The 20,399-nt window shown below is 38.8% G+C and overlaps 1 protein-coding gene across 1 annotated transcript in view; it reads right to left on the bottom strand.

Moving 5' to 3' along the window:
- The window catches only part of SPTLC1 (serine palmitoyltransferase long chain base subunit 1), a 63,074-nt gene that overhangs the window by 29,909 nt on the left and 12,766 nt on the right, over positions 1-20,399 (bottom strand). Inside the window, exons 4-6 of the mRNA XM_043453258.1 lie at positions 14,402-14,495; positions 13,503-13,575; positions 2,245-2,377 (exon numbers count right to left, since the gene is read on the bottom strand). Of these exons, the coding sequence (XP_043309193.1) occupies positions 2,245-2,377; positions 13,503-13,575; positions 14,402-14,495 (300 nt within the window). The remainder of the gene's footprint in view (positions 1-2,244; positions 2,378-13,502; positions 13,576-14,401; positions 14,496-20,399) is intronic.

Genomic DNA, 20,399 nt, shown 5'->3' with positions numbered 1-20,399 from the left:
AATAGACAGAAATTACCAATCAGGAAGGAAATGGGCTTCCAGACATTCAAAGGACAATAAAGGAATACCACATTAGAAGGATAATAAAGGAATACCACAAAGTATGCTATACATACAAATTTGATTATTCAGAAGAAATGGACCAATTACTTGAAAAACACGAACTACCTCATCTCACTCAATTTTTAAATAGCCTTATAAGTACTAAGGAAATCAAATTCATAGTTAAAATACTTCTAAAACAAAACAAAAAAACTTCAGGCTCAGCTGTTTTTACAACAAACTAACAAATGTTTACAGAATTTCTCCAGAAAATACTAGAAGAGAAGAGGAGAGAACACTTTCAAATTGACCTCATAAAGTATTATCTGATGCCAAGACTGCTGCTGCTGCTGCTGCTAAGTCGCTTCAGTCGTGTCCGACTCTGTGAGACCACATGGACAGCAGCCCACCAAGTTCCTCCGTCCCTGGGATTCTCCAGGCAAGAACACTGGAGTGGGTTGCCATTTCCTTCTCCAACGCATGCATGCATGCTAAGCTGCTTCAGTTGTGTCCAACTCTGTGCGACCCCATAGATAGCAGCCCACCAGGCTCCTCTGTTCACAGGATTCTCCAGGCAAGAATACTGGAGTGGGCTGCCGTTTCCTTCTCCGACGCCAAGACTAACAAAGTCTAAAAACAGTTAAGTATGGCTAGTCATCAGGGAAATATAAACTAAAACCACAATGAGATATCTTTATACACCTACAGAATGGCTAAAACAAAAAATAGTGACAACACCAAATGCTGCTGAGGATGTCAGAGAAACTAGATCGCTTATATACTGTTGACAGAAATGTGAAATAATATAGCCACTCTGAAAAGTTTGGCAATTTCTTAAAAAATGAAATGTGTAACACTGCATGACCAGCAACTGTACTCTTTCGTCTATATTCCAAAGAAATAAAAACTTAAGCTCACAGAAAAACCTGTACATGAATATTTATTGCATCTTTACTTGTAATAGCCCCAAACTAAAAACAACTCTGATGTCCTTAAGAAGTGAATGATTCAACAAACTTTGGTGTATCCGTACCATGGAATGTGGCTCAGCAATCAAAAGGAACAAACTCCTGTTTTACACAATAATTCTGGAGAATCTCTGGAAAATTCATTCAAAATGAAAAAAGGCAATCCTCAAATATTACCTACTATATGATTACATTTAGTAGGTAATCAGCAATTTAGTATAGCAATCTTCAAATGATGAAATTACAGAAATGGAAGAAGAGAGTAGTGGCTGCCAAGGGTTAAAGAGAAAGCAGGGTAGAAGGGACACAGGTGTGACAACACCAGGGATTATCTTGACTTTATCAGTGTCTACATTCCCGTTTGAAACTGTATTACAGTTTTGCAAAAGGTGACCTTTGGGGAAGACTAGGTAAAAGGTCCAGAAAATCTCTACATTTCTTACAGGTGTACGTAAAGCCACAATATATCAACATAAAGCATTTCATTAGAAAAGGGTACATAAAGTAACAGAAAGATAAAGTAACAAGGAAAGACCTAAGTATATCAACAACCATTGCTCTGAGATTTGTAGGCAAAGCATTATCACGGTTTACTACAGAAGAAAGAAAATAAAACCTCGGGTATATTGCCTATGCCTAATGAATTTATCAAAAACAATTCATTAAACCATTTACTAAATATCATTTTTACCTCCAGTGTTCCTACCTAGATTTCAGGTGGAATATTTAAAATTATGTACTAGGAAATAATTAAGTTGTCTAATGATGTACTAGAAATTTAAGTTCTAAGACACCAGGCATAAGACTTGAAAGTGAATTTAGACTAGGTTTCCCAACTAAACCAAAAGGACAATATAGTATTTATTATCTGACAACGGAAGCATACAATTTCAACTGTTAACTGTAAGCTTTTTCTGAACTTTAAACTCAAAACGGAATTTATGGGGTGGTACTTGTACAAAGCAACACTGGATGACATTGTAGTTGTAACTATGCTTTATTAAAAATCTAGCCCCTAGTTGGGGACTTTCTTAACTCACAAGGACACCATGCTGTCAGGAGCTGCATAGGGAAGACAGAGGGCTGGCCCCTTCCTGCAGAAGTTTGACCTTCTCAACGTTAAAAAAAAAAATCAATATTTTAGGTAGATGATCTCTAACAGAGGCATTCTCTAGAAAGGCCAACATTATTTCCAAAGGAATTTTGATGAGAAATGTAGGTAAAGGTTACTTACACAAACACAATGTCCCCTCTCTTAGAGTAAGCAGGAATAGCACTAGCTATAGTGGCAAATCCATATGAGTATATTATGGCTTCTTCTGTCTTCATAAATTTTGCCAGGCGGTCTTCTAAATCCAAGTGCACATCTAGTTCAAGAGTAAAAAGTTAAACAGTTAAAAGGTCTTTTAATTCTTTCTCTTTGACTAAAGAAGAAATAACATAGGCAGTTTAGTTATTAATAGTCACCTTGTGGTCAAATGTAATTGTTTTTAGTTATAAGTTACACAATATCTACTAAGATAATTCCAGGCCCAAACTATTTCTATACTCTGTGAACTGAGTCAGCTACTCATTTGTCCATAAATGTGTGACTGAGATGGCTCTGACTCTTGGTTTTGCTTTCGTATCACTCTAGCAGTAAGAATTCAAGGCCCTGTCACTTTGCCTGCTTTATTTATTTATTTATTTATTTATTTTTTCAGTGGGTTTTGTCATACATTGACATGAATCAGCAATAGATTTACACGTATTTCCCATCCCGATCCCCCCTCCCACCTCCCTCTCCACCCGATTCCTCTGGGTCTTCCCAGTGCACCAGGCCCGAGCACTTGTCTTATGCATCCCACCTGGGCTGGTGATCTGTTTCACCATAGATAATATACATGCTGTTCTTTCGCAACATCCCACCCTCACCTTCTCCCACAGAGTTCAAAAGTCTGTTCTGTACTTCTGTGTCTCTTTTTCTGTTTTGCATATAGGGTTATCGTTACCATCTTTCTAAATTCCATATATATGTGTTAGTATGCTGTAATGTTCTTTATCTTTCTGGCTTACTTCACTCTGTATAAGGGGCTCCAGTTTCATCCATCTCATTAGAACTGGTTCAAATGAATTCTTTTTAACAGCTGAGTAATATTCCATGGTGTATATGTACCACAGCTTCCTTATCCATTCATCTGCTGATGGGCATCTAGGTTGCTTCCATGTCCTGGCTATTATAAACAGTGCTGCGATGAACATTGGGGTGCACGTGTCTCTTTCAGATCTGGTTTCCTCAGTGTGTATGCCCAGCAGTGGGATTGCTGGGTCATATGGCAGTTCTATTTCCAGTTTTTTAAGAAATCTCCACACTGTTTTCCATAGTGGCTGTACTAGTTTGCATTCCCACCAACAGTGTAAGAGGGTTCCCTTTTCTCCACACCCTCTCCAGCATTTATTGCTTGTAGACTTTTGGATAGCAGCCATCCTGACTGGTGTAATGGTACCTCATTGTGGTTTTGATTTGCATTTCTCTGATAATGAGTGATGTTGAGCATCTTTTCATGTGTTTGTTAGCCATCTGTATGTCTTCTTTGGAGAAATGTCTGTTTAGTTCTTTGGCCCATTTTTTGATTGGGTCATTTATTTTTCTGGAATTGAGCTTCAGGAGTTGCTTGTATATTTTTGAGATTAATCCTTTGTCTGTTTCTTCATTTGCTATTATTTTCTCCCAATCTGAGGGCTGTCTTTTCACCTTATAGTTTCCTTTGTAGTGCAAAAGCTTTTAAGTTTCATTAGGTCCCATTTGTTTAGTTTTGCTTTTATTTCCAATATTCTGGGAGGTGGGTCATAGAGGATCTTGCTGTGATTTATGTCGGAGAGTGTTTTGCCTATGTTCTCCTCTAGGAGTTTTATAGTTTCTGGTCTTACATTTAGATCTTTAATCCATTTTGAGTTTATTTTTGTGTATGGTGTTAGAAAGTGTTCTAGTTTCATTCTTTTACAAGTGGTTGACCAGTTTTCCCAGCACCACTTGTTAAAGAGGTTGTCTTTTTTCCATTGTATATCCTTGCCTCCTTTGTCAAAGATAAGGTGTCCATAAGTTTGTGGATTTATCTCTGGGCTTTCTATTCTGTTCCATTGATCTATATTTCTGTCTTTGTGCCAGTACCATACTGTCTTGATGACTGTGGCTTTGTAGTAGAGTCTGAAGTCAGGCAGGTTGATTCCTCCAGTTCCATTCTTCTTTCTCAAGATTACTTTGGCTATTCGAGGTTTTTTGTATTTCCATACAAATTGTGAAATTTGTTCTAGTTCTGTGAAAAATACCTTGAATCTATAGATTGCTTTGGGTAGAATAGCCATTTTGACAATATTGATTCTTCCAATCCATGAACACGGTATGTTTCTCCATCTGTTTGTGTCCTCTTTGATTTCTTTCATCAGTGTTTTATAGTTTTCTATGTATAGGTCTTTTGTTTCTTTAGGTAGATATACTCCTAAGTATTTTATTCTTTTTGTTGCAATGGTGAATGGTATTGTTTCCTTAATTTTTCTTTCTGTTTTTTCATTGTTAGTATATAGGAATGCAAGGGATTTCTGTGTGTTAATTTTATATCCTGCAACTTTACTATATTCATTGATTAGCTCTAGTAATTTTCTGGAAGAGTCTTTACGGTTTTCTATGTAGAGGATCATGTCATCTGCAAACAGCGAGAGTTTCACTTATTCTTTTCCTATCTGGATTCCTTTTACTTCTTTTTCTGCTCTGATTGCTGTGGCCAAAACTTCCAACACTATGTTGAATAGTAGTGGTGAGAGTGGGCACCCTTGTCTTGTTCCTAATTTCAGGGGAAATGCTTTCAATTTTTCACCATTGAGGGTGATACTTGCTGTGGGTTTGTCATATATAGCTTTTATTATGTTGAGGTATGTTCCTTCTATTCCTGCTTTCTGGAGAGTTTTAATCATGAATGGGTGTTGAATTTTGTCAAAGGCTTTTTCTGCATCTATTGAGATAATCATATGGTTTTTATCTTTCAATTTGTTAATGTGGTGTATTACATTGATTGATTTGCGGATATTAAAGAATCCTTGCATTCCTGGGATAAAGCCCACTTGGTCGTGGTGTATGGTTTTTTTAATATGTTGTTGGATTCTGTTTGCTAGAATTTTGTTAAGGATTTTTGCATCTGTGTTCATCAGTGATATTGGCCTGTAGTTTTCTTTTTTTGTGACTTTGCCTGCTTTAACTTCTCTCAATCAACAATGCTGAGGTGTTATCAACGTACAACGGTAATTTATTAATGCCTTTTTGCATATTAGCAGAAGTGACCAAACCAGGCACTAAGACAACTGTCAACCAGCTTTTAAAAGGAAAAGAATGAAAAAAGCAAAGTAGTTAAAAAGAACTCCACACACTCTGCATTGACAGGGAGACCTTCTCAACTATGGAGGTCACTCTGCTGACAGTTTGTGTCAGCATTTATTGGTGGCACCTTCCATCACACTGTAGGACTGAATTTGTCTGAATTTTCTTTTTAAGAGCACTGGTGAATTCAAATGTAGAGTACAAAGAGAAATATGGTCCTTTTATGGAAGCAGCTTAGGAAGAATGTTGGTATAATTATAGGGATAAATTGTATTAAACTGTCTTTTTTCTTCTCTCTTACATCATGGTTCCATATAGCCTTTCACCTTCCCAGGCCCTCGGATGAAAAGACCAGCGATATCTGGAATAAACAGTATACTGACTGGCTTTGAACTGGAAAACTTTTTAAGGTGTCTTGAAGCATTACCCAAGAGCGGAAAAATTTTTTCAACTTCCTTTAGCTCTTTTAACTATAGCAGGATCCAAGCCTGGAGAACTAGATCAGCGTTTTACCCATGCCCTGTGCAAGGAGAACTCAGAAGCTGATACAGGGAACATGCAGACAGGCCCCTCTAGCCTTGTAGTTTCAAGAGAAAGAGGAGGAGCTCAGAGGAGTAAAGGCAGACTTTCAGACAGAGCCGGGGCATGTCCACTGAGAGGAACTCGGAAGTGTAGGCAGTGGCAGAGGACCTAGATGTTCTCAAGTAAGGGGTGGTGAAGAAGGCTGACAGCCCAGCAGAACCCTCCCTTCAGCTTAGATGTGGAGGACCTGTAGGTGGGAGCATTGCACCAAGAGATCCCTTCAGCATCAGTCTTCCCTGCGGTATGCCCCTCCCCACCAGAGGCATTCCTAGTGAGAAAGTGGAGAGGGAAAAGACCTGAAGGACTGAGAGATACAAAAGAAACAACTTAATCCAGCTAAACAAAGCTAGACTCTGAGTGGACTAAATATTTCCACGGTAAGGGACAGGGACCTAGTTAATTATAAAGCTTCCATCACCTTCCAGGGAGGGGTAAGTTCAGCAATAGGAATAAACCACTTTTTAGAACATCTGACTAAAGTGTCTAAACTCTGTAAACCCACTTACTGATATATCAGAAGCAAGCTAATCTTATTGCAATGTCTTTTAATTAATGAGACAAAATTGAGAATTATAAAAGATACAACTTCACAAAGGACTACATTTTTAAAAGGAGATGAGGGCTAACAATCTCAGTTAATTCAATTGTTAATTAAACATTTAGTAAGTATCACATAAAGATACTCTGATAAGCACTGGGTCAGGGAGAAATACAGGGCTCCTGCCACTTGACAAAGTGAGACAGCTAAGAGAGGCACCTGGCAGTTTTCAATGGAGAACTCTGAGTCTACAGGGCAGACAAAAGACTAAGTTGTGCCTTCGGTCTCCTGGTCTGAAGCATTTGGGTCCCTGCTACACTCGAACTGCAACAGCTCCATAGTGACTTCTGACTAAAGGCAGAGGTCCCTCAATCATGAACTAAAGGCTGCAGGGGTGGGGACCAGGAGTTGAGCAAGAGAGGAGACAACACAGAGGGTCCAAACTAAATCCCAATTTGATGGCAAGAGAGGTACAGTGGGGAATTAGAAAATTTAGCAGCAGTATCCGAAAAACAAAATAAATCAAAGTCTACTTCATGCGTAGACTTCTTAAAGGATGATACAGAATTGTGAAACTGAACTATTTATCCCATTCAAATCAAGCAATGATAAAAAAAAATCTACTTAAAAAAAAAATATGGAATTCTCCAGGCCAGAATATTGGAGTGGGTAGCCTTTCCCTTCTCCAGGAGATCCTTCCAACCCACGGACAGAACCCAGGTCTCCTGCACTGCAGGCAGATTCTTTACCAGCTGAGTCACAGGGGAAGCCCAAGAATACTGGAATGGGTAGCCTATCCCTTCTTCAGCAGATCTTCCTGAGGCATGAATTGAACCGGGGTCTCCTGCATTGCAAGTGGATTCTTTACCAACTGAGCTATCAGGGAAGCACTCTTATATAGCCTATTACATAAAAAATACATGAAATATCACTTAATTTCCATTACCAAATAGTTATTTTTATAGAACTGATATTTTAAATACATCAATATTAAATAAACATGAGATTTCACAATAACAAGGTCTAGAAGGATGCATCCCGGTTGATCGAAATGGTACCAAAGGAGTGCTTAGCTTTTCAAGCATCAAACCTGTGATAGCAACACCATAAAGTCTAAAGACTTGATTTTGCTCCTGCCTGCCCGCCCTTCTATAAGGTATTTTGCCAGGGAAAGGTTTCAGGCAAAAATCTGACAAGAACAAGGAAAGCAGAAAAGCACCAGACAACCAGTTTCCTCCATGCAGCTGAGCAGAGGCACGTCTCAGGTGTGTCTTCCTTTTCTTCTCTGTTAGTGCCCTCTGAGCACCTTCCCTACAGGAAGACCCCCACCACTCCACTGCCTCCCGTTTCTGATCAGATGAGAGGGCAGGTCCCATGTAGGAGGACTCCTTCAAATTACAATGCTGCCTCTAAACTGGGAATTAGCTATGGCAAATCTCAACAATTTAGCTAGCATAAATACACCCCAAGTCACAGTGAAATGCTTTCATTATCTCCATTTCAAAAAGAAAAAACATGCTGTGGATACAGACAAACTTTCTGCCAACCACAAAAGGGGATTTAAAATCATTCTGTAGATCTAAATCATCCTCATTGATTAGCAATAAAACAAATAAAAATAAATAAAACAAACACATCTTGGCTCTGCTTTAAGGGTTTAGAGTTAGCAACTCAGTTGATAAAAAAAATTATGTTAATATTCTCATCACACATACTCATAACCATTTTTATCTCATTACCACGAAGTGGTAAGAAGAATCTCTCTACAATAAGTCAGGGATTTACTGGTTCTTGTCTAGTCCCGGAAGCTTAAATAAGACAGGCCTTTTCTCCTCCTAACTAAAAACACTGGGCTTTAGCTGATGACAGCCTTGCAAAGCAGGTTTTGTGACAGGTGAACAAGGATAACTGTGTAACTTCTTTTTATGTATGATACTACTCTGCAATGAAGAAATTCTCAACAAAAGGGCGGGGGAGGCAGCAACAGAAAAAACCGTCAGGGCATGTTCTTGGACTCTGGATGTCTATCTTCTGTATGTATGACCCATTTCAACAATTAGATTCATAGATCTGCACGCAGCATTCTTTAATTCACTGCTAGGAACCAATATGGCAGGCAAGAGGCTATGGCAGGAGGTGACCAGAAGGCCTCCTTGTCTTCTCAGCACTTGCTGCCCTTTATGGCATTTGCTCACTCACCAGAACATAACAGATGGGAGGCAAGGCTAGGGCAGGATGCCCCACACCAAGCACAGAGCCTGACCATCATGGTCATCACAGGGGCTCAGACCTGGGGTCCCTCACTGCCAGCTGTGAACCCCAGACAGGCCTAAAACTCTTCTGTCCCTCTCAGGTCCTTCCTCTGTCAAATGGCAACAGGTGTACCTAACTGAAAGGATTGTTAGGAGAACTGCAAGAGTTAATGCTCATAAACACTCAGAATAATGCCTAGCATGGAAAAAGCAGTATGCTGTGTGTTTGTTCAACTAAATTAATATTTGTAGAATAAAAGAAAATGTTTTCTTCTTTTAAAAGGAAGTATCAGATATGTTACCTTCTAATGAAGCTATTCAAATTCTGGGTATCCAAATATAAGGACTATATATTAAAGCCACTTGGTTCAATTTCCTATTTATTAGAATAAAAGGAGGTATTATGGCCAAGTTTGTTGTTCGGAGGAAAAAACCATAAAATTGCCAACTTCAAAACAGTTTAAAAACAACCTACTATATTTTCTCTTATATCTCCATATTTTTATGTTACATATTTTAAATACCTGAGACTCGGACAATTTTTCTTAAAGGTACAAATATCACATATATACTCATTAGAACACAAAAACAGTGCTGAATGTTTTTCAGAATGCTTTCACATGCAGTATTTTTTCACAAACAGTATCTTATGTGATTCTTACCAAAATGTTCTAAATTGCACAAAGATCATTCCCTGCCTACACTGAGAAAACTACAATCCCATGACTGGTAGAAGGAAGTAGCAGATCTAGGAATTTTATGACCAAGTGCTTTTCCTACTAAAACATGCAGTCAGGATCCTACAACAGAGAAAAAATATTTTCAAAATAAACAAATGAACAGTTCTTTACTATTGGCTCTAAAACACAATTAAATGTCACTATCTCTCAACATAAAACCCTGCCAGTAACTGTCTTTTGATTTAGTTAAGACCACAGAGCCCAGTATGTATTACATATGCAAGGCAGATCCCAGGCCTGAGGAATAAACAAATAAATGAGATCTGAATGCATTACAAACAAAATAAAAAGGTTCAGTGAGAGCAATTATCAAAGGCACTGGGACCTCATCAGCCTTAGAGAAAAGGAAGGCTCCACAACTTGATAAAACCATTTGACTGATTCTAAAATACACATTAAAACAGTAAAATGAGAAGGTGGAAAAACCTCTGATTCACATGGTCCTTTACTATGTAAGACAGCTTGCTGGGCCTTTAGGAGGCAAGAGAACATTTAGTCTAAGAAACTAGAAGAATTTTAACTCAATTCTCAATTTTCTTTTTTCTGTGTTAATCATCTAGTATCACCTAATTTTACTATCAAACAATAAGTGGAAAATGTTTTAATAAGGAAATTTACTTTTCCACTAAGTGATTTTCATTCATTATTTGAAATGTTGAGAGGTAAAACAGGCAACACTTGCTTCACTGAAAATAGATGCCTGAGTGATCCTTCCAAGAACAAGACAAAATTAAAAGCAACCTTTTGCTGGGCCAGGGAAAGAGACCCTAGTCTCACAAATGCACAAGCTACTAAAATGAAAGGAAGGGGGTCTTCACTTCTGCTTTAATGCTCAGTGCAAAGGGTTAATGCACCCTAAATATTTAGAATAATTTAATTGTAGACAGTATTTTAGAGGTTTAAAATACAGCCTTAGCAGATCTCAAGTAGCTTCCCTGAACTTACCTACACTGAAATTTCAAGGTAGTGTAATACAATTACAATAATTTAAGTGATTGGTTCCAGAATAAGGAAAAACAGAAAATATCCTATTGAAACAGCAAAAAGTAAAAATACATGCAATATACACATAAAGAAAGGAAAAAAGATGATAAGCAAGCATGGGTAACTGCTGAAAAGGAACAAAGCAAGTTAACAGGAAGGACGATATACTCAGAAAACATCACATGTTACTCCAGGCTGTAGGTTTGGTGTCTTATTACAAAACCATCACACGGCAAACTAACCTTCAATCTTTGTGCCGATACCACAGTCTGACTGGACCCTGAACTACAACAGGACAAGAACAATGCGTGTGAGTGGGTATGTGCTGTCATTTAGACATGTCCAGCCCTTTGAGACCCACCAGCCACAGGACTGTAGCCCACCAGGCTCCCCTGTCCATGAGATTTTCGAGGCAAGAATACTGGGGTGGGTTGCCATTCCCTACTCCACGGGATCTTCCTGACCCAGGATCGAAACCACGTCTCTTGAGCTCCTGCACTGGCAGGCAGATTCTTTACCACTATGCCCAAGAAAGACACAGTGACAAATAAAGTAGTTCACAGAAGAGCTGATAACACAACTATGTGTTTATTACATTCAGACATGTGAGAGATTAAATTTAAAACATACTTGAACAGCATACTACATATATAGGGTATGCTATCATTTTTGCAAAACTGGGGTGAAAAAGTATGGAAGTGGTTTGCATACACTGAAAAAAAGTCTCTGGAAGAATTAACAAGAAACTACTGACAGCAGCTGTCTTTTCTGGGATGCAGAATGACAGTGGGTAGAAGACTTCACTATCTTCTTAAACCTTTTTGAGATTTATATCATGGACTGAATTATTTAATCAAGAAAGTTAATTCAAGGTTTTATGAAAAGTGAAATAAGTCAGGCAGAGAAAGACAAACACCATATGATCTCACTTATATGTGGACGCAAAAAAACAAAACAAACAAACCGTAATGAAAACAGACTCATAAAGAAGAAATATGTGGCTGCCAAAGGGAAAGGGGATGAGGAATGGGGAGAATTAGGTACAGGGGATTAAGAGGTACAAACGTCCCGTTATAAAATAAATAAGCAATGGGGGTGTAATATATAGCATAGGGTATGTGGCCAATAATATTGTAATAACTTTGGGGACAGATGGCTGCTAGACTTATCATTGTGATCATTGCATAATGTATGCAAACGTCAAATCACTATACACTTGAAACATAATATTTTTTGTCAACTATATTGCATTTAAAAAATTAATCTAAAAATCATTAAAGACCCCCCCCCCACACACACACACACAAATCTGGAAGCACACAGCATCCTATTATGCATATTTCAGGTGATTCAAATGAAAAACTGACTGGGAGATTACAACAACATATTTCCACAGTTCTGGGAAAACTGGTCTTAAAGATTCGAAACTTTTTTTTCACTAAATTTTACAATAAATCTCTTATTGGTCTTCTCAGATAACTCTCGAGCAAGAGTCAAGGCCACACGAGCAAATAAAATCTGCTAGAAAGAGAGGCTTTTAAGAAAGCAAATTCTTTACCCCAGCAAGCAGATCATGGAAAGAAAGACTTGTTCATCAGATTACAACAAATAAACCTGTAAAAACAAAAAGTGCCTTTTCTAGTTTTCTAATTCTTATCAAGGAAATAATACCCTACCAATAAAATGCAGGCAAACAACTCATGTTTGCATTAGGCTAGGAGAAAGAGGGAGGCTCTGATCTAAGCTCTTTAAAGTCTTTGATCTTCCCATTACGATTGCAAATCAGAAAACTTGTTTTCTAGTTTTAGGGTTGAAATTAATTAGCAGTGTGACCATGAGGAAGTCACTTAACCTCTCTGAGCTTTCTAGTTCTCTTCTGAATAGCTGGGATGCAAGAATACAAGATTTTAAAGATCCTGTCCAGCTGCAGGATTCTTGGACACCAACTCCCATCATCTGTTTCCAATACAAATAATTCAACCACTAAACTAGCTAAGGGATAAAGAAAGGTGCTCCCTTAAATAAAAACATCTTAACTGCAGAAGTGAAAAAAAAAAAAAAACAAAACACAGACCAAGAAATGAAAATGAGCAGAGAAGACAAAAGAGACTTCCTTCCCTGGCCCCTTTCCCTACCCTCTGACATTTCATAAACCAGAATGTGGTTTCCAGTAGTATACTCACTTGAACAATTATATAACATTTCTGAAATTTTCAGAAGCAAAGAACAATATACATTTAACAAAAGCCACCATAAAATTCCAAGGTCTTCTTTGATGACTCTGATTTAGGGAGTTCACTGTGTTTGAAATCACACTCATCCTAACATGTAGTTAATCCATCCCAGGTCATCCACACATAAGGAAATCAATGATCCTTCATCTTCATTCCAGAAACAAAAGGGCTATACAGTTGACCACTGCCCCCCTTACCCCCAATCTGTTCTCACCTTGCTCCTGGCATGTGGTGGCTGCCCAGCCAGGGCAACTTCCCAGTCCCTCTGCTGGAGACATGATCCGGGTTATGTTTTCACCAATGGCATGTGAGCAGAATGATGAGCAATACCACCTGCCCACCCAAATGGGAACAGCAGCCCTGCACTCCTGCTCCCCCATACTCATCATTTGGCTACAGCCACGCAGACTAAGGAAGGTGCCCTTATTAGGCCAACAGCAACAGTACAGGGAAGATTTGGGTTCCTGCACGACTATAAAGAGCAGAGCCATGCAAACCAGATGCTTCCCATCACAAATGTCATGCATGGCAGACAGTCTCCTCATACCACTGTCTCTTGGGGCAAGTGCAACAAAAGCTCAGTCTTCGTCCTACTGAGACAGTGCACTTTTGGTACCCATGGCCCTTTGACACAAGGGACAGTCAGCCTGAGATCAACACGTCTCCCACCAATGCTTTCAAACACAAAATCTTTTAGAAAGTTCACCTGCTTATTACCACAACTAAGGATACCTTTTCCAAGGAATTTTGAAATCAGATTGGATCTTAATTGTTGAAAGCAGTAGTCTAAAAAATATGACAGAAAACATACCAAATGTGCCATAAAATCCTCTAGGTCCACAAGTTCCCACACCATACTTCTTTAGAGATGCCAAAGCTGCTGCCTTTGTGGAAAAAAATATATATATATATTTTAATAATTTAGCTTTAAGAATTCAAAAATGAAATTTCCTGTTTTTTAACCCACATAGCTCCCTAGTCACCTGGCTTTTCCTCCTTTATAAGGATTAAGACAATTCTGACCAGATATAAAGAAAGGAGGGATGGAAAGATTTAGCCATATGACTAAGGACATGGAAAAGTTATATTAGCTTGATCATTAAAACCTGGTTGTTAGTTGCTCAGTTGTGTCCGACTCTTTGTGACCCCACGGACTATAGCCTACCAGGCTCCTCGGTCCATAGGATTTTCCAGGCAAGTGTACTGGAGTGGGTTGCCATTTCCTTCTCCAGGGGATCTTCCCGACCCAGGGATGGAACCCAGGTCTCCTGCACTGTAGGCAGACGCTTTACCACCTGAAAACCTGGTTAACTCAATGCATTCGCACTTTTTGGCATTTTGGGTGTAAGTTTTACCTCAAAGTTCATGGACATGAACTCGTGCGAACTTCGGGAGATGGTTAGGGGCAGGGAGGCCTGGCATGCTACAGTCCAAGGGGTTGCAAAGAGTTGGACATGACTGAACAACTTTCCTCAAAAAATGTTTACTGGCCCACAATCCCAAAAGGATTGGTTCATATAGTTCTCTGGCTGTCATCTAACACTAAACCACATGAGGACACTCCTGCCTTCCTTTGTTATAGCTCTGTCAAGAAAGAATAATGATAAACATCTACATAGTCCTTTCAGATATTCTGCATTTGTCTTATTTTATGCCCAGTTGCTTAAGTCAGTCATGTTATCTGTCCACTTCAGCATATGTGCTACCTACCTTGAGCCTAGGATTATCCAACAATCCAAGAAAATTGAATGAAGCAAAGTTTATACATTCTTTTCCATTCACCACAATGTTATGGCTTGGAGGGCTGGGGAAGGAGACAAGAGTGGTATACTTTAGCAGTCATTCCTGTTGCAGGACACACATTATTATACTTCTCGGAGAGGGAAGGGGACAGGACACACAAGTGTTGTCATTCTACTCTATTTGCATATGCCTATCTCTGTTTTTATTCTTAAAAAGTAAAATTATAAAATGGTATATTAAAAATCAGATACTTGGTCATTAATTCTACTCTTAATAGGCCCCTCTATACTACTTAAATAAAAAAAAGGTGAGCTAGAATTTCAAGATTTTGGATAGATGAATGGCAAACCTTTGCTTGGTTTTGAAACTCACTTAAGTTGCTAAATAAAGTACCTCAGGAAAATACAGAAACATCAAGATCAAAGGCATGAAGAGGCAGAGCGAGTCACAATCTTACAGACAAGCAGTTTAAAAATACATGTTATCTACAGGAAGCCACCACAAGAATGAGTGAGGTAGGGCCCCCATTTCTAAAGTTAATGCTGAAATACTATTTAAAAGGAATTCCCCACCTCTCCACAAAGGGGTAAAATAAGAGTGCCCAGTTGCATACAGCATGCATCTGAGTTCAGCTGAACAGGAGATGGGCTCTTACTCAGACAACCTATTGTCCTCTGCTGAAAAGTACTCGAGATACAAGTCATACTTTAAAAATAAGGGTCAAACTATGGGACATGAGCTATTAAAGGGTGTGATTAATGGATCACAGCCAGCCTATTTCATCTAAAGGAAATAATAAGAATAAAGAATAGAATGGAATAGAAACATACCACACAGGGCCAGGGAAAGGACAGTGGCACGGAACTGATTGTGTTTCACAAACTCACTGCTCTGTCACTGGGCTGTTCTGTAAAATGTACTGTGGCCAGAAAAGATTAGGGAACACCATTCTCACCAGTATATCTTAACAGAACTGGTTTTCTATGAGAAAAATAATGAAAAATGCTGGGAAACCAGGGAAGGAAAAGAGTGACTACTAGAAGTAAATTAACAAAAGCAGATGAACTCATACAAGACTCAGTGAAAAGAACAGTTGTAGAATCAAGCAGGCAGATTCTGTCTGCATTGTGGCTACTGACGGCTTCAGAAACTCAGGGTTGTTACTTGGCCTCCATGAGCCTCAGTTTCTTCATCTATAAAGTGGGGTAAGAACCTATAGCTCAACTTGTCATTATAAAAAGTGCTCATTAACTATTTTCTTCTTTCTTATCTACGGCTTCAAGGGCTTTTTCTCTTTCAAATCATCCACTATGATTCTAAATCCACTATGTCACTTGTTTTCCCAATTCCCAGGACTTCTTTAGTTTCACAAAACTGAAGTTTCATAAAATTTCCTGAGGTGGTGGAGCTGGCACCCACAAAAACATGAAAAACCAAAATATCCATGTAGACAAAGGCTGCACACAAAATCTCAAACATTCCAGAATGGAAGGCAGAATCACTAATAAGAAAGGACCCACTCACTGATCTTAAAGAGAGCCTCCCAGAGAGGCAGGAGGCAAATGGGACTTAAATGGGGACAGAGACACTGGCAGCAGTCATTTTTGGAGATCATCACATATGGCAACACTGGTGCTGACAAGTGCCACTCTGGAATTCTCACTCTAGCTTATGAGCGCTGAAACTGAGCTCTGTCTACCAGACAGTCAGCACTAGCATGGGAAATGCCAGGCCAAGGGGCCCGATGGGCAGAGACACAGTCCCCTCTACTAGCAGGCAGGCTGTCACAGGACCCCGTGAGCTGCAGGAACCCCAAGACTAACCCTGCCCACCAACACCAGGTAAACACTAGCTCTGCGGCTCCTGGCCTTCAGTCAGCTACTTCGTAACCTTGGCCCACCCACAGTGGGCTGGCCCCAGCACTGGGACTCCACTAGCCACGCAGCCAGTTGTGCAGGATCTGGACATGCCCAACAGGGGCCAACAGCTTCTGCACAACTTCTGTGGCAACCAACCAGACCAAGAACCAGCCATGGCTACCAAGTATACACAGGAATCAGTCCACTGAAACAGACTCACTTAGCCCACACAGGGCATGCTCAGAACCTGTAGCTCTGGTGACCAGAGGGAAGTATGCTATTCCAAGTTTAAAGCAATACAAGAGTATCTCAAGAAACAAAAAATCCCTCAAATAAATGACAACTTTACACTTAAAGGAGCTAGAAGAACAAGCAAACTCTGAAGTTAGTAGAAGTAATAAAATGTCACACACATAAAACCACAGAAATTTCACACAAAAAGGACATTACAGACCAGTATCATTGGTGAACATAGATGCAAAAATCCTCAACAAAACATCAGCAAGCTGAATTAAACAATACATTAAAAGGATCATACACCATGATCAAGTGAGATTTATCCCAAGGATGCAAGGATGGTTCAATATCCAAAAATCTATCAACATGATCTATCATATTAACAAACTGAAGAATAAAAATCATGAGCATCTCAACAAGGAGACAATTTTGACAAAATTAAACATCCATTTATGATAAAAACTCTCAAAAAAGTGAGTACAGAGGGAACATACCTCAACATAATAAAGTTCACACAGAGCAATCCCACAGCTAATATACTCAACTGTGAAAAACTGAAAGCATTTCCTCTAAGATTAGGAACAAGACAGGATGAGCAAGGGATCTAAACAAATATTTTTCCAAAGAAAACATACAGATGGCTAACAGGCACAAAAGATACTCAACATCACTAATCATCGGGAAAATACAAAACGACGATGAAACACCACCTCACACCTGTCAGAATAGTTATCATCAAAAAGACAAACAACAAATAAATGTTGGCAAGGATGTCAAGAAAAAGGAACCCTCATGCACTAATTGTGGGAATGTAAATTGGTGCAGCCACTATGGAAGACAGCGTGGAAACACTTCAAAAATTAAAAATGGAGCTATCATACAATATAGCAATTCTAACCCTGGGTATTTACCTAAAGAAAACAAAAACACTCACTAGCAAATATTTTTCCATGCTTATGTTTATTTCAGCATTATTTACAACAGCCCAGATATGAAAGCAATCTGAGTGCCCATCAATATGGATAAAGAAGATGTAAGATATATGTGTGCATGTGTGCACACACATACACACATACATACATACATGAAGGAGTATTACTCAGCCAAAAAAAAGAACAAAATCTTGCCACTTGTGAGAACATGAATAGATCTACAGGGTATTATGCTGAGTGGCATAAGTGAGAGAAAGACAAATATGTATGATTTCACTTACATGTGGAATGTGAAAAACAAAACAAATGAACAAACATAACAAAACAGAAGCAGTCACAGAGAAGCAGAGTCACAGTCAGAGGGAAGGGAAGGTGGGGGAATGAGAAAAAAAGGATGAGGAAGAATAGGTACAAATTTTCAATTATAAAATAAATGAGTCATGGATATGAAATGTACAGTGTGGGGAATATAGTTAATGATTACTGTAGTATCTTTGTATGGTGACAAATGGTAATTAGATTCATCATTGTGATCATTCTGAAATGTATACAAATATAAAATCACCAGGTTGTGTACCAGGAACTAACAGTGTTTTAAGTCAATCATACTTCCAAAAGAAACAAACTCATAGGAAAAGAGATCAGATTTGTGGTTATCAGAGGCAGGTTAGGGACAGGGGGTATTGGATTGAGGTGATCAAAAGGTACAAACTCCCAGTTATAAGATAATTAAGTACTGGGGATGTAACGGGCTTCCCTGGTGGCTCAGATCATAAAGAATCTGCCTGTAATGCATGTACAGCATGACAAATCTAGTTAACACTGCTGTTAAATTATATATGAAAATTGTTGAGGGTAAAACTTGTTTTCCTCAGAAGGAAAAAAAAATTACTATTTAATTTTGAATCTGTATGAGATGATGTATGTTCACTAAACTTAATGTGGTAATCAATTCATGATCTATGTAAGCCAAATCATTATGCTGTACACCTTAAACTTATACAGTGCTATATGTCAAGTATATCTTAATAAAACTAAAAAAAATTATTTTCTAGTTTTTAAAAGATACTTTATTGCTAACAAATGACAACTATCATCTGACAACACAAGGTTGCCACAAACTTTTAATTTGTAAAAAATGCAGTACCTACGGGAGTGCAATGGAATTCCCAGGTGGTAGAGTGGTAAAGAATCCACCTGCCAATGCAGGAGACACATGAGACGTGGATTTGATCCCTGGGTTGGGAAGATCCCCTGGAGCAGGAAACGGCAACCTGCTCCAATATTCTTGCCTGAAAAATTCCATGGACAGAGGAGCCTGGTAGGCTATAGTCGATGGGGTCGCAAAGAGTTGGACATGACTGAGCGCGCGCGCACACACACACAGGAGTACAACAAAGCAAAGTGCAATAAAATGAGGTATGCTTATATATAAATACCTGCAAACAACAGCAGCTGCACCCACTACTATGTTACACATGTTTTGTTCTCAATGGGAAAAAATAAAATTGAATAACCATATACAAAGGTGAATTCCAGGCATTTTAAAAGCCTAAAGAGTACTCTGAAAAAGATAACAGAAGAAAATTTTGAAAGTCTTTGTGACCTTGGAATAGGAAATGATTTCTAGAGCAAGTCTCCAAACACACAAACCATGAGGCTAAAATGGATGGATATGACCAAGTCAAAACTAAGAATTTTGGTTCAATGAAGATACCACAGACAAAACTAACAGATGGGTGATAGAAATTTGTTGTATTTCATGAATCCAAGATGGCATCGGCTGTATTTTATCTACCACTAAGGAAGAAAGACATGGCCAATTAAAATGTAATGATATTTTTCTTATTATATGTGTTTCAGGTTATATTTAATGAAAAGGCATTCCTGACACAGATTTTTGTCATTCTACTTTCACACCTATGTATGGAAAAATATCAACAAGATGAATCAGTTAAGACATTCCTAACTTTTAGTCAGCAGTTCTGACTGACTGCTCCCTGCTACATCATGGATATCACAGGTATTCACACTCCCTGCTAACCGGAGTATCCTGGTATTGCTTAGAAAGATGCTCCACTATCATCTCTGAGATTACCTGACAAGTCAGTATCACCCATTCTCTAAATTTCGTGCTGGAACTTTCCTATTGGACTAAACTCCTAATTTAATCTTCCCTCAATTGAATCACGTGTTTCTAGAAAGTAAGCTCTCATTATCCAAAGGCAGCAGGAATCTGATAAAGGAATGCTCAAAGCCATAATCCCAACAGCCTCTGTTCATCCGTCTGGAGGAATGTGAGCATTTCTCCTTCCATCAGGTGACTTACACGACTTGTGGCCACATAACTCAACTGAGGTGTTGGCAGTGAGTATAGTCATGACCAAGCTCATCAGTGCGTAAGAAATGATACCACCCCAACTGCCCCCAGGTAAGAATGACTCTCAGCAGCTGTAAGATTCATATCCATTTCAGAGATCTTAAAATAGAAAGAAAAAAAAAGTTTCTTAGAATCATTGTAATAAATCACTACTCAAGAACTTACCAAGAATTAAAATCTACACAATACTAGGGATTTCTGATAATTGAAAGGCAGGCTGGGAATCAGGTAGAAAAAGAAGCAGAAGATACCAGTAGGCATTTTATAGAAGGGAAAAATTCCAACAGCTAATAAGTAGATAAAATTATACTTAATGGCTCAAATAATCAGAGAAATGCAAAATAAAACAATGCTGTCCAGGAACTGGGTACTGGTATACGCCTGTCTCATTTCCCTCTGGGACTTTCCTACATCATGATTCTCCTGCTGGGCCCACACCCCTAGAGAGACTCAAACAGGTCCACAACAGGATATCAATCAGGTTTATCACCACACTGTTTGTTGCAGGGGGGAGTCGAGGCAGCTGAGGTATACATCACAAGGAAAATGGCTAAGTA

Source organism: Cervus canadensis, chromosome 30, assembly GCF_019320065.1.
Source record: "Cervus canadensis isolate Bull #8, Minnesota chromosome 30, ASM1932006v1, whole genome shotgun sequence".
Lineage (NCBI taxonomy): Eukaryota > Metazoa > Chordata > Mammalia > Artiodactyla > Cervidae > Cervus > Cervus canadensis.
This window is presented reverse-complemented; position numbering and strand designations above follow the sequence as displayed.